The 15,698-nt window shown below is 45.7% G+C and overlaps 1 protein-coding gene across 1 annotated transcript; it reads right to left on the bottom strand.

Moving 5' to 3' along the window:
• Positions 1 to 1,656: 1,656 nt before the first annotated feature.
• Positions 1,657 to 14,484, bottom strand: C14H9orf78 (chromosome 14 C9orf78 homolog). Its single transcript, XM_056860282.1, has 9 exons — positions 14,389 to 14,484; positions 10,989 to 11,048; positions 9,850 to 9,901; positions 8,960 to 9,030; positions 7,544 to 7,621; positions 5,217 to 5,414; positions 4,214 to 4,350; positions 3,204 to 3,302; positions 1,657 to 1,768 (listed from the first exon to the last, which is right to left on the bottom strand). Exons 1-9 carry the CDS (start codon positions 14,469 to 14,471, stop codon positions 1,677 to 1,679), a joined length of 870 nt encoding a protein of 289 aa, XP_056716260.1. The 5' UTR covers positions 14,472 to 14,484; the 3' UTR covers positions 1,657 to 1,676.
• Positions 14,485 to 15,698: the final 1,214 nt, after the last annotated feature.

A 15,698-nucleotide genomic window follows, 5' to 3' on the forward strand; every position in this document is an offset into this window, starting at 1 on the left:
AGGCTGGACTAGAACCATTCCCTCTGTTCTAGCCTTTCAGTTGCAGGGAATCTTTTCCATGGCCACCTCCAGCCTGAAATGGGAAAGTTGGGTGGTGGTAGATTCCTGTCATCTTTTAAGGCGCCAAGTATGGTCATTCATCAAAATCAGCCACATGGTCTCCTAATGCCACTGTTCCCAGTGCCGGTTAAGTAGTTCTGCCCTTGTTGGGTGGAGAGTACAAGAATTCAACACTGGGACTTTGCCAGCAGCATCCCTATGGATACGGTTGGAAGGCAGATGATGTGTGTGTGTTGTGCCGTTAAGTCGCTTCCGACCCTATAAATTAATGCCCTCCAAAACCTTGCTCAGGTCTTGCAAACTGAGGGTCGTGGCTTCCTTCATAGAGTCATTCAGTTCATGCTGGATCTTTCTCTTTTCCTACTGCCTTCGACTTTTCTTAACATTATGCTCTTTTCTAGTGACTCTTGTCTTCTCCTAATGTGACCAAAGTACAATAGCCTCAGTTTAGTCATTTTAGCTTCTAGTTCAGGTCTGATCTAGTCACCTTCTTAAGCTAATACAGTTCTAGGCATGCTCAGTGCCTTGATGAGAAGCTTCCATAAGACAGCCCTACATCTACCACTTGGAGTACCAGGATGGAAAACAGGCAGGATACAGATGCTGGCATGGGTCCAGTCTTCGTCTAACTTATGTGGCTCTTCCTGCCATGGCAGTTTGAGGAAGGCTCCTTAGGTTGGAGGCAGGCTTCAAATATTGCTCAATGGAGCGGTAGGACCTACCCAACTGCTTATATCCTCTCACATTATTAAGTAAATGAAGGACGGTGCTGATAACAGAATAGTAGCTATTCTGAATGGGAAGCTGCCCATTCAGATTTCAGCCACAGGCTCACATGTTTGCCTTAGGTAAGCCACTCTCTCAGCCTCAGTCCCACCCCCACCCCCCACTATGTGGGAATTATAATCTTCAACTACTTAGCAGAAGTTCTATAACAGGGATCTTCAACATGGTACCCATAGGTGCCATGGTGCCCAAGTGTTTTTAGAAATAGGGCGGAAGCAGGTGGGGCTTTCGCCCAGCAAGACTTCTGATTGGCAGCAGCTGCCACAACAGAAGGATCTTCACTGACTGAAAGTAAGCGGTGGCAGCCATTTTGTGGCTGCGCCCACCACGCTGTACCCACAGCCTCAAAAAGGCTGGGGACCCCTGCTATAGAAATATTTATTCTCTCCATTTTGGTTCCTTGTGAAATCCACTCAGCTTTCCAGATTCAGAAGGGTCGTGTTTTCTTGACCAAACCTCTATCATGTGAAACCCTTTGTATACTCTTCTATCAGCTCCTGCCATGGATATCTTATAAAGCAAAACTCTCTATTTTCTAAGTGTCTGATTATCCTAGTTCATTATGCACAAGAAAAAAGTAATTCAAACCAACATGTTGGTTTTTTAAATACAAAGTTTTATCAGTGAAAATAAGCCACAATACACATTGCCCCACGGAAAAGAGAGTCAGTGGTCACTGTACAGATAAGTCCGCGGAAGACACTTTGGGCAAAACCAACAGCCACAGGAGAAGAGGATATGTGCCCTCTTACAAAATATGTTTACATATGCTTCTCCAGCCAATGAAAGAAAATAAACTCAAACAGTTCTGTCATCCAAACACAGAGCTTTCAATAGCGCCTGTTCATTTTCTTAAATTTCTCATAATGATAGTCATCTGTTGCTTTTTCATTTGGTGGACGTTTACGATTTGGAGGGGACCCTGAAAGAAAACCAACACAGGCGTGATCATAGGTGAATGACTTAGAAGATAGAGGTGAAATTTAGTGTGACAACCAGCATGGTATTTTTAGAAAGCAATTGATGGAACAATCTCAGGGAGGGCAGGAAGAAGGCAGCCCCCCCTCTCCTGTGCATGGCCCCAGCTCTAATTGAGAGCCCCGTCCCCCTGCTGATATTGCTACCAACAAGGTCAGACAGAGAGAGAAGAGGCAGGCAGGCACTCCTCCCCTGTGTATGGACCTAGCTCCAGTTGAGAGACCTGTCCTCCCAGATATTGCTACCTGCCAGGCCAGAGAGAGAAGAGGCAGGCAGGCACTCCTCTCCTGTGCATGGACCAGCTGAGAGCTCTGTCCTCCCAGATATCGCTACCAGAAAGGCCAGAGAGAGAGAGGAGGCAGGCAGAAACTCAGGTCCAGCTGCCCATTCTCCTGCATCCAAGTGTCAGAGACAGCACAGGAAGTAGCCAGGCATCCCTGACTCACACTTGGATCCAGCTCAGCTAAGGATTCCCCCCCCCCCCCAAAATTTGTATTAAACTTTAACTGGCTACAGTTTATTTGTTACTGTATATTTTTACACTATACACATGCCGTTACCAACACACAATTAGAAAAGTTAAGAAGTATTAATTCAAACATAGGTATCTAGACTGAGATTCAACTTTATATCAGATTTTGGGAGCCATGTTGGGAATCAGTGCTTGACTGAAAGGCAGGATACGTATAAACAAAATATTTTAAGCCCCGTGCTCCAACTTCCATTTCCAAATTAGGACCCACTTCACTTTTATACCGCCCCTCCATCTTTCTATGCCCACAATTCTCCTTTTAGACTGCGTTCTGGGGGACCCTGACTTTCCTTGGGAACGTAACGGCTTCTGAATGAAAGGCAAGGAAGTCCCTGGTTCAAATCTCAACTCTGCCATGAACTCATAAAGTGGCTTTAGTTTTGGCACTCTGTTTCAGGTCAAAACGCATGGCAAATTTTTAAACATTAATTTGGAGCCCTCAGTGAGAGTGTTTCACCTCTTCCTCTCCCGCCGCTTCCACAATTCCACCACAATGTGTGGTGACCAGAGTGGTGGACTACAACTAGGGAGACCCAGGTTCCCATGAAGCTCACTGGGCCAGTCCCCGTCAGCCTAACTAGCCTCAGAGGGATGTTTTGAAGAGAAACAGACAAGGGGAACAGTCACATATGCCATTTTGATCTCCTTAAACAAAGGAAGTTATACAAAATTTTAACTTAACCTACTTCATAGGATTGTTTTGCAGATGAAATGTAGGTGGGGGGATGTTGCACTAACCTCCTTGGAGAATGGGCAGGATTTATTTTATTTTTTTACATCTCATAGATACATAACAAGAAAAGGTATTTCAGAAAGCTGAGTGTACATTACTGCAGAAGAAACTTACGCTCTGGTTCAGGTTTCTCTGTGTCCCCCACTCTCAGCGGACGGGCTTTAGGTTCCTCTTTGTTCCTTCTCACAGGTGCATTCAGCTCTTCATGATAAACTGAAAGAAGACCCCCAACCAATTTCAAATACTGAGGTAGTATTGTGCAGTGGTTAAAACTGTCATAGTAGTATCGGGGAGACTTGGTTTCAAATCCCCACTCAGCTAGGAAGTTTCACCAGAGACCTTGGGCCAGTCACCACCTCCCAGCCTCACCTCACAGGGTTTTTGTGGGGATAAAATGGGGGGTGGACAACGTGTGCCTCCCTGAACTCCTTGGAAGAAATGCTAAATAAAAGTATCTCCAAATATTATAATGGAACCAATCAGATAATTGTTAACCAAATGGTTCTCTGAGTACAGCCAGGCAACTGACAGCCGGGCCCGAACTAAGCGTTTCTATGCCTGTGCAAGATATAATAATATGAATAAAAAAACGAGTCTGCGTCTGTAATCGGGCTACTAGGATTGTTTTTAACTTTATTAGTGTGATATTGCTCAAGGCCATTGGGTGAAATGAGCCAGCGTGGTGTAGTGGTTAAGAGCAGTGTACTCTAATCTGGAGAACCGAGTTTGAGTCCCTACTCCACATGAGCCGCGGACTCTAATCTGGTGAATCAGGTTGGTTTCCCCACTCCTCCACATGAAGCCTGCTGGGTGACCTTGCGCTGGTCACAGTTCTGTCCGAACTCTCTCAACCCCCCCCACCTCATAAGGTGTCTGCTGTGGGGGAGGGGGGGAGGCGATTGTAAGCCAGTTTGAGACTCCTTTAAAGGTGGAGAAAATTGAGGTATAAAACCAACTTTTCTCCTTCTTCTTCTTAAGTGTTTAAGTTTGCCTGTGCAAAGGTCCCTTTAAGGAACAGGGTCGCCAGGTCCAATACAGGCCCATGGGCTGATGTCCACTGAAATCCCTGTGTGAGCAGGGCCAACCCTGAGATCAGTGGATAAAGCAACCACCCCCAAACTCACATCTGTTGTGCTGGACGTAGTTCACCGCCATGTTTGTGGGAACAAAGGAGGTCTCGCTGTCTTTCTTTTTATTCTGCTGTTCGGCCAACAGACGTGCTTTGGCCTCCTCGGTGGAGATGATGTTTTTGATTTTGGCTCTAAACGGACAAAGGAAGACGACCAAAAAAAAGGAGGAAAAAAAGTCAAAGATGCTTCATAGAGGGTGACAGAGCACTCTTCCCCTTTTGCCCCTCCTCCTGGTCTTTACTCCTCATACCTTCGTTTTAAGCATAGCTCTGACACCAAAACGTGTCACGCAGAGCCCGGGAGATTTACCGGCTCTGTCCACAGAGGTGAGTCTTGCACCATCAAGCACTTCTCCCACTTACCCTCCCAAAGACCTCCAAAGGGTTAGGAGAATAACGGTATCCTATCAGCGATCAAAAAACCAACAAAGGTCTGGCCTCCTTCATGCTAGAGTTTTCAGTATGGTCAGCAGGGACCCGATTATTTTAAGCCCGGCCTGCCAGCATCTTGCCACCTGCTATGGAAGCTTCCCTCCAGCCACTACGGACAGAGCCTTTTCTGTGGTGGTGCCTCCATTGTGGTTTGATTGGCACCTGACCTGCTACTTTTCAGGCACTGGAGAAAACTTGGTTGTTCACTTGGGCATTTTGTTTCAAATAATGTTCCCTTGGTTTCTTATTAGTTTTCTGATTCCTTTATATTGTCTTCCTTGCTGTTTTTATCGGCTACTTTGAAGTTATATTGTTTTGTAGTATTGTATCTTCTGCTCGTGATCAGCTACACTGAACTGTCTTTTGCTGCTGCTCTAAATTCCGTTCAATTGTTCTCATGGTTCTTTTACCAAATTTGTATTGCTCAAGGTCTCTGCTTTGCCAACTGTCTTGAGCATTCTTAAGGAAAGTTCAGCCTATAAATCACCTGAACTTGCCAAGACAGCTATCCATTCCCTCGCTTTTGAGGTACAGGTACTGAAGAAACAAGTGCCCGCGTCACTCACTCAATTCCAAGGTCCACTTCGGGAATGCCGCTCAGCATCTGATTGGACAGCATCTCTTCCGTCTTTTTGGCCGAAGAGACACGGATGCTCTCTGGTAACTCATAAAGACAGTCTTCTGCGTTCTTCTGCTTCACTTTCTGTTCCTCATTTTCCACAATCCCTTTCCTCTTCTTCAGCTCGGTTTCAATGTACTTCATCCTGAACAGGAATGCAATGCTTGCATCAGATTGCAGTGCCCACCCAGACTATAACCCAGTTTGTGCCAGGACAGTGGCAGTGGTGACAGCTGCCTGGCCTTTGCTGGAAGACCTTCAAAGAACCAGGAACTTCAAGGACCCTTCAAGCCCTGTTTGCTTGCCAGCCTAAACGTCTCATTGCCTGGATGTTCTACAGGAACTTCTTAGGTCAGGCACATGTAATTTCAGGGCACTGTGTTTCCCGTCAACCAAGATGCCTTCAAGCATCTCTACCCAAACCTGCTTGGCCTTGCCTTCCGTTTCCCTTAACAGCCCCTCATCCTCTTGCTTCAAGCTACTTCCCTTTATACCAGTCAAGTTTAAGCAAAAGTGGTAATTAATCCTGACAACACTTTTCAGGAGCAAGAGAGAGCACACAGATCTCATCTAGCTACCAACTACAGGCTCTGGTGGGTATGACTTGCTGATGAAGCTCCTGACTGCTAGCTCTTCACTGTCCTTGTTGCACACTGGCTCTGCTCAGATGTCACATCACAAAGGCCATTTATGCCGGGCTGTTTCCCTGTGGTACCCCCGCCGACTGCTCTGGTGTCAGAGGCCATCTCGCTCTCCCCGCATGTTTTGCCCATGTTTTCCAGATGCTGTTTTAGCAAAAATCCAGAAAATGCGGGTGAAATGCAAGGGGAGAATGAGACAACCGCTGACAGTTGGGAAAGGCATGCATAATCAAAATGAAGCACTGGAGCATTTGGCGGGGGTGACCGTGGGGAAATAACCCTGCATAATTGGCCAAACAGTAGTTTGTTCAATGGGAGAAGCTCTGAAGCTCATGTTTTCCTCCTTCCTTCCTTCATGCACGGCTCAGAGACTGAATGCTTCCGCGTTTGGAACAAATCAGTTTGTTGCAACATTCAGACTGGAAGGCTTGGCACACGGTGCCTATTCACTTGCCTACAAACCAGAATTCTCAAACTTGGTTTAGTCTTGCCTTGTGTGCATTGATTTGGCATCAATTTGGATGCCATGACAAACTGTGGTTTGTTAGAAAAGTAAGAAGTATTCAGTCTCCAAACTACACACAGGGTGGGGGGGAAGCATGAGAGGCCACAGACTACTGCGGCTCATTCTTGTCATGAACAAGCCACAGTTTGTGAGATCTGAATGTATCGCAATCCTGGGTTTGCAACTGAACATCTGTTCAATGGAAATCACAGTTAGGGAATCATGATTCCCTAATGTGCATATGATATGTGCTTGTAAACACAAGCTTGTTTTTCTGTTCTACCTTTTCTAACATACATAAAGCATTTTATTATGTACATAACCCCCAATATAATTATTAAAGCGCACACACACACACAAAGAGAGAATGCCTAATATTCTCTGCCTTGAACAATTTCCTTTCTACATTTGTTTCTTCCTGAAATTTTATTATTTCTTAGCTATTTCCTGTGACCCTTTCGAAGGGTTCATTCCATACTCCATTTATATTAAAGCACCAACACTATTTGCATGCAGATCCCATTTAAGGTGGTTTCCCCCCTACTCCAACAGGCTAAACAAATCTTCAGTTTTTTCACAAAAAAACCTTCACTTAAAACCTTCTGTGCAAATCAGCCTTAATAATACATGCTTAAGAAAACTGCTAAGGAAAATACAGCACAAATCTCAGCAGGCCTGGGCCACCAAGGTCAGCTGCAACCAGTTAAAATACCCTCTAGATCCCTGCTTGTATAAACCAAGCTTCCAAAAGCAGAGCAGAAAATGCATTATATTCTGAGAAGGATACATTTTGGGCAATGGGGAACCTTTAAAATTGTCCCAACCTGCTAACTACAAATCACTTGGAGTTTGAAAAACTTGCTGTCACTGAAAGTAGTGGCAGAAGGAGAATTCCATCACAGGCCTTTTAGGCCTGACAGTTGAATGGAACCTCCATGTTCTGAGGCACTATACCTCTGAAAGCCAGTTACTATGCAGCAAAAAGAGGGGACGCCCTGCCCTTTGTGCTACTGTTTGTGAACCTTCCAAAACACCTAGTTGGTCACTGTGTGAATCAGGATAATGGACTAGAGGAACCTTTGGTCTGATTCATCAGGGCACTTCTTATGTTTTTATAATACAACTTACATGTCAGCATCTTCATCTCTTCTGTTGGTCTCTGCAGAGAAGGAGGTCCCAAGGTTCAGGTCCTCTTCTTCACTGATTCTGTTATGAGACAAACACCCCCACCCCAAAATCAATCTTAACCAACAACAAGAGAAAAAATGATAAAAGTTATGGCACCATGCAGACATCATGCCAAACCATGGTTTGTACTCATTGTAGATTAGACCCAAACCAGGGTTTGAGCTTCTAAACGTGTATAGGCAAACTTTTGGTTGGTTTTCTATCCATTCAGCTTCACAAGATCACTCCCATCTCCATGGTGCAGCAGCCACTGGAGGCAGAACTGCGGCTGCAATGCTGATTTGTGAATTCAGGCATCACATGCTGATTTGACAGCCAATCATAAATGCCAAACCATAGTTAGCATGAACCATAGTTTGCAACTGCAAGTCAGACTACGGTTTATGATCCTGCTTTTCCTACCTAATTGCAAACCATGGCTTGTAAATTTAGACATTACACCAAACCATGGTTAGCACAAGCCATGGTTTACAAATCCACTTCAGAGCCATGACTTCCAATTACAACTTGCTTACTGATCATAAACCATGCTTGTTAATTCAGACACTGCACCAAACCATCGTTAAGTGTTTTACTGGAACACTTCCTTATGTACTGCAGTTTTTCAAGCTAAACATGCTCCTTCAACAATACAGATGTCTCAGTAGTAGCTATAATAATGTTTTTGCCATTTTGATTAAGTAGATGGATTTTCAGATAACAATATTTTAAGGCACAATCCAGTCAAAGTTAAGCACTTTACAGCCTACAGGTTTCAACACAGAAGCATATGCCTGATACCCTTCTGTTGACACCAATGGGACTACCAAATGCTCAACAAATTGGCTCACAAACGTGCAGCCAAAATGTGAGTGGCAAGCTGCAGTCAGCGTGGTGCAGAATGTTTATACTAGGATCTGAGAGAGAAGGGTTCATATCTCCAGCCACAAATCTTCCCAGGTGACCTCTGGCCAACCTCTCAGCCTAACCTACCTCGTAGGAATGTTGCAAGGAGAAAAAGAGCAGGGGGGTAACCACATATGCTGTCCCGAACTCCTTGAAGGCGGGATGGGATCAAAATTCAGAAGTGATTTATACAGCTCCCTCAAACATCCATGGCTTTTTGCAAAGTACCACTGGCCTCCCACCCACCTCTGTGGGAGTTTTACATTCTAAATATCAACCCACAGAAGAAAAGCAAGAGAGGTAAGGATAAAAACCAGAGAACAGAGGAACAATACTACTGAGAAACTTCGCCTTCACCAAGTTCTTTATTGCAGAAAATTAGATGCCAGTTGTTGTTTCCTGCATCCTTATGGCTTGTTCCACAGCAAACAAGGTTTATTACAGACCTCAGGACAACCCAGACAGACTCACCTGTCTTTGCCCCGTTCCTTCAGCTTCTTCATGTCCACCATTCCACCGGTTTTTATCTTAAAAGGGTCATCCTGGTGAGGAGAGGGATTTTTTTGAAAAGTGAGAGAGATGTGATTATAGCGTAAGCTACTGGCACCCTGACCTTGATGGCCAAGGCCAGCCCTATCTCATCAGATCTTGGAAGCTAAGCAAGATCAGCCCTGGTTAGTACTTGGATGAGAGACTGCCAAGGACATCCAGGGGCAAGCAATGGTAAACCACCTTCTATCGTCTTTTGCCTTGAAAACCCTACAGCGTTGGCATAGGTTGGCTGCAGTGGGCCAGCACTTTCCACCACCATACATGTAATATGCCCTGACCTGGATGGCCCAGGCTACCCCAGTCTTGTCAGATCCCTGAAGCTATGCAGGGTTGGCCCTGGTTAGTATTTGCACGGGAGACCCCTCCCCCTCAAGGAAGTCCAAGGTTGCTACGCAGAGACAGGCAATGGCAAACCACCTCTGTTCATCTTGCCCTACAGGGTTGCCATAAGTCGGCTGCAACTTGACAGTAATTTATACCATCACCATCAAGCTGCTGGCATTTTTTTTGGCCACAGGTAGCCAACCGATGTGTTCAGAGGCAACAAACACATCAAAACAGACCAGCATATCTTAGTAAAGGTAGCCAATGCTTGATGAAGCTGATCCCTTCCCCCATGTTGCAAGCAGGGCTGTCACACAATTAATCAATGAACGAGTTAAACATAACGCAGGCAATTTATTGATCGGAAAGATTTTCATCACCCCTGTTCCTCTAAAAACGTGACAAACGATGCCTAAGAATCGGAAACAGTTTTGTGGTTCCTATTAGAGAAATGGTCTCCTCCCATCCCCTCTGCTTGTTCTTACCGTTAAGGTCGTCTCTTCTTGCAACTTCTCCCCTACGAGGAGGGCCGCGGCACTGGCCAAAAGGAGACACACAAAAAGAAAGAGTCGAGTCAGCCAAGAAAACCCCCAGCCCAGTTCTTTAGGGCCTAACATAAAAGTTTGCAGCAGCAAGTGGCAGCCTGGTTTTATCTTCCCAGACACCTTTTTATTATCATTAATATCCCTTAAGACAGCTGTTCTGTGACCCAAAAAGAAAACAAAATGCAGGTGCTGAAACTCACATCCATCGATTTCCACCTGATCTGCTTGCTAGTCTACAGAGAGACAGCCTATTTGATATGGTGGGGCTGGCCATGATTTGCAGCGCACATTGTAAGCTTAGGACAGCAACAGCACAACCACACCCTATTGATGTTACACCTGTGCAGCATGTGGAGACACCGCTGTGGATGGACCAAAAGTAAGAGGAAAGGACACCTTGGAAAGCCACCTGCTAAAGCTGTTGGAGCAGTTTCATTTTCCAACTCTTCAAGAGCCCCACCGCTATGGGCAGGTGGTGCCCAAAGGCAACACAGCCGCAAAAACCACAGATTATCATTTTAACAAAATCAATATGCAACATTTATTCAGTACTTCCAGAATCCCATGCAAGTTAAACAGGAATGAGTTGCATGGTTTACTGACTTATATCAGACAAGAATTTAATCTGCAGAAAAGGGACTTGACAGTTTTGATTTTTTTTATTATAAACATTTAACCTTTCAATAAAAGAAAAAACATAGATATAACATTACTAAAAAGAATCAAATACTAATGATACAAATTATTTTAAAAAACTAAAACAGTGCTACTAATATAACTAAAATACTCATAGCACTTAATCAAGTAATACTCTATCTAAAATCAGTATGAAGATTATATCACTACCTCTCTACAAGAAGAAGAATAGTTGGTTTTTATACGCTGCCTTTCTCTACCACTTAAGGGAGAGTCAAACCGGCTTACAGTCACCTTCCCTTTCCCTCCCCACAACAGACACCCTGTGAGGCAAGTGGGACTGAGAGAGTTCCAACAGAGCTGTAACTTGCCCAAGGTCACCCAGCTGCACAAAGTTCAAACTTACATCGAAAGCTTTGAGGGGATTCCACCACACCCCTTACCTCACTCCATTTGGCCTTCTCCGCAGACTCTGTACTTCTTTTGCTTCCTCAAGTTTCAAACTGGAAAAAAAACGCCATGGTTAGAACCAGTCCAATACCACTGGCTGCAATTTATCTCTGCGCAACACACAATTTTGAGCACAAGACAGTGGATGTGAACATGCTCTTAGTGTAGACTTTGAGTACAAGTCACTGGGGGCAAACCACAAATGAAGGGATGATGCTTTTGTGCCTCATTTACAGGTCTGGCCGGCTGTTGTTGGAAACGGGATGCTGGACTAGAAATAATTTGGGAATGACTCAAGCAAGGCAACTATGCCATTCTTATTAGATAAATTCACAATCTGCAGCATTGACACATGACAGCTAAAAATGGAACCTCACATGAACACATAAATCTGCCTTATACTGAACCAGACCAGCTTCCATCCAGGTCACAATTGTCTGGCAGTGGCTCTCCAGGGTCACAGGCAGAGATCTTTCCCATCACCTACCTGTTCTCTTTTTTCTTTTTGCTGTCAAGTCACAGCTGACCTATGGCGACCCCACAGGCAAGAGACCTTCAGAGGTGGTTTGCCATTGCCTGCCAGGTCAGGGCCATCACCTACCACCTGATCCTTTTAACTGGAGATGGTGGGGACTGAACCTGGGACCTTCTGCATGCTAAGCAGATGCTCTACACTAAGCCACAGCCCCTCTCAGTGTACAGAGGGAGCATACCACTGAATACCAGCTGCTGTACACAAAACGTGGAACGTTACTCGTTCAAATCCTGCCTCAGTTACACACTCACTAGGAAAACGTGGGCAATCCCCTGGCTATTCAGAAGCCAGAGTTTGCAATAGCCACAAAACAGGGCTAGTTTGCCACAGTCTCACATTCAAAGCATCCCCCGCCCCGACATAAGAAAGGACATGCTGGATCAGACCAAGGCCCATCAAGTCTAGCAGTCTGTTCACACAGTGGCCAGCCAGGTGCCTTTAGGAAGTCCACAAGCAAGACGACTGCAGCAGCATTGTCCTGCCTGTGTTCCACAGCAGCTAATATAACAGGCATGCTCCTCTGATCATGGAAAGTATAGGTATGCATCATGACTAGGATCCATTTCTATTAGTAGCCATGAATAGCCCTCTCCTCCATGACCATGTCCACCTCCTCTTAAAGCCTTCCAAGTTGGCAGCCATCACCACATCCTGGGGCAGGGAGTTCCACAGTTGAACTATGCATTGTGTGAAGAATTACTTCCTTTTATCTGTTTTGAATCTCTCACCCTCCAGCTTCAGCAGATGACCCCGTGTTCTGGTATTATGAGAGAGGGAGAAAAGCTTCTCCCTGTCCACTCTCTCGATACCATGCATAATTTTATAGACCTCTATCATGTCTCTGCATGACCTCTAACAAGTACTGCATGACTGAACTTCCTAATTTGGGAAGCCAATCTCCCATTTGCCTTGATATCTGAATGCCAGAGGTACTTGAGTCCTGACACAGACATTCCTGAGTGCCACCTGCATGACAGTGGCCCTATAAAATATTCTTTGGCATGACAGGTGTGGCCTAGTTACTTCCTCCTGCCTCAATCCCATGCTGTTTGGGTAATGGAAGAACACAGTAGTACTCTGGTTCTTGTAGGTTATCCGGGCTGTGTAACCGTGGTCTTGGAATTTTCTTTCCTGACGTTTCGCCAGCAACTGTGGCAGGCATCTTCAGAGTAATAACACTGAAGGACAGTGTCTCTCAGTGTCAAGGGTGTAGGAAGAGTAATATATAGTCAGAAAGGGGTTGGGTTTGAGCTGAGTATTGTCCTGCAAAAGTATTGTCCTGTAAGTATCAAGATAATGTGCTAATGAGGGTATGGTATGTTAATATGGAACCATTGTATCCTGAAGTGATCTGTTAATGTGTGTAATCCAAAGCTAATCTGTATGGCTATTGTTGAATGTTGTCTTTGTCTGGAGGTTTTTCAGGGCAGGAAGCCAAGCCTTATTCATTCTTAAACTCTCCTCTTTTCTGTTAAAGTTGTGCTGATGTTTATGAATTTCAATGGCTTCTCTGTGCAATCTGACAAAATAGTTGGTAGAATTGTCCAGTCTTTCAGTGTCTTGGAATAAGACCCTGTGTCCTGTTTGTGTCAGTCCATGTTCAGCCACTGCTGATTTCTCAGGTTGGCCAAGTCTGCAGTATCTTTCATGTTCTTTTATCCTTGTTTGTATGCTGCGTTTTGTGGTCCCGATGTAAACTTCTCCACAGCTGCAAGGTATACGATATACTCCTGCAGAGGTGAGGGGGTCTCTTTTGTCTTTTGTCAGTTCTTACGAAAACTCCTAAATGCCCCTCGATGTATTGCTGGCGTTACTCTTCGTTCCGAGTTTGGCCAAATGTCACCTGAAGCTAGGGCGTGGTTGGCCGCCTTTAACTACCCCTTAAACCGTGCTTTAGCACTGAGGAGTTCCTAGCTTCTCTGAAGCATGACCCTTTTAAATCCTCATGGCAAAAAATCTTAGATGAGAAACTGGCGTTGTTGGGCTTCTCGCAGGATATGATATCAGACCTTGGGAAAACTGAAGCTTTTGCCAAAATTAAAAAGCGCATTAAAGAGCTCGATTATAACAGCACTACTTTCCGTGCTCATCGCGTCTGTTCATCCCAGTTCTTCGGAATACCCCCTCCACGTGGTCTGCCTGCCTATACATATTATCTGACAACTCCTCGTCTCTGTAGAGCTTTTTGCTTGGCTAGATTGAATGCTAACCCTTCTATGGTAATGCAGGGCAAAATTCTGAATATACCCTACTCAGACAGGATCTGCCCCTGCTCTTCTGGCTCTATTGACTCATTAGCCCATGCCCTTTTGGAAGGCCGCTTTTACGAGGAACTTAAATGGCGCTAGATTTCCCCCCTTTTAATATACAAACCCAATGCTTCTGTGACTGACATAATGCCTTTTTTACTAAGCGACAGGGACCCCAAGGCTACATTGTCAGTGGCAAGATTTGTTTCAGTCCTTATATCCCTCCAACACTAGATATATGCTGCTCAAGATCAATTGATCAAGGAGCTTCTAGGGGATAAAAGGAAAGGAAAAGGAAAGGTTTTTAAATGGAAAGCCAGGTACAAATCTAATTCAATTTATCCCAGCACAAGCTTTTATTCCACAATACGTTAGTCTGCGGTGGCACCACCCTCCTGCTTCTCTCTCCCTCGAAGGTGCTCGGGACAGCGCATAACGTTCTCAGTGTCATCTTCACAACAGCCCTGAAAAGTCGGCCAGGCACAGAAGGCGCGACTGGCTCACGGCCAACTGCACGACAGGTGGAGTATCTGAGGCGGCCCAAGGAGGCCCGTCTCCAGCCGGTCCCCATCCCTAACCCTGGACGCGCGAAAGAGGCGAGGCACGCACCGGACCTCCTCGGTGACCTGCTCTTCCTCCTCCTCCTCCTCGGAATCCGCCTTCCTCCGTCGGAAAGACTTCCCTGCCGGCATGATTCCGGCGGCAGGCCGGGCACGGAGCTCGGCGGACCCCCTTGCCCAGCCAGCAACGATGGCGGCGGCTGTTGCTGCTGAGCTCCGCCTCCGTGGCGCTCAACCTCTGGCGCGCAGCGATGACGCACGCAGAGCGCGCCGAAGCCGCAGCCCGGGCGCTTTCGTGCCCTTAGAACGTCCGGGCAGGGCACTTCCGGCTAGGCGGGGCTTTGCTCTGCAGGGCGGAGAGACGACGAGAGGGGATGGACGGCTGCGGGGCGGAGGACGGTTTTCCCAACAGGTAGACGGTTCTGGATCATTTTGCAAGGGGCCCGGGGAGGGGGGGGGTTGTAGATACGGTTGCCAACGTCCAGGTGGTGGCTGGAGATCTCCCGCTATTACAACTGACCTCCAGGTGATATAAATCAGCTCCCCTGGAGAAAACGGCTGCTTTGGCCGTTGGACTCTGTGGCATGGAAGTCCCTCCCCTCTCCAAACCCCGCCCCTCCTCAGGCTCCGCCCCAAAAATCTCCAGGTAGTTTCCAACCTGGAGCTGGCCACCCTAGTGGTAGAGTTGCAGCCAGGCCTGGCCAGGAGCTTCCCTAGTCTGGTTTTAGTTTTTTTTATATATAAATATTTTTTTGTTGATTTTAAATTATAAGTGGGATACAGAAGAAAAGAGGGGTGGGGGAATGCATAGGAAAATATATTAAAACTTTTTAGTTTTGTTTGGCATACCCCCAATAATGGTTACTGCCCCCTCCTCCCTGGTTCTGGTGGTGTTTATGTGTTTTTATTTAATTATTGTTGGTTTTAATTGTTCAAATGTTCTAATGTTTGCTGCTTTGGGGACTCTAATCGGATGGAACGGTGGCATGAAAATGTTTTAAATGAATAAACAGAATTTGGAAGTAGGGTAGAGAGAATGCAGCAGTACTCCCTGTAGTATTCCAAGAAGCCAGCGAGAGAACATTTCAGTCTCTCAGGGCGCCCTGTTGCTGATCTGAAAAATTGCCATTCTCCAGCAAACAAACGTCAAAAGGGGATTCCAGCTGTTGAATTAAAGTTCTTCAGGTAATGCTATCTCTGAGGACTGACATGGAATTCCTCAGTCATTACAGGAGTTAAGTGGCTTAGCAAAACTAGGAAAATTGCATTCTCACCAATTACTGCTTTTGTGAATGGCCTCTGTACTTTTCTTCATTAGGTTGGAATGTTACCAAAGTACCTCTCAGCTTGTCCTTCCTG

Source organism: Euleptes europaea, chromosome 14 (genome assembly GCF_029931775.1).
Source record: "Euleptes europaea isolate rEulEur1 chromosome 14, rEulEur1.hap1, whole genome shotgun sequence".
NCBI lineage: Eukaryota > Metazoa > Chordata > Lepidosauria > Squamata > Sphaerodactylidae > Euleptes > Euleptes europaea.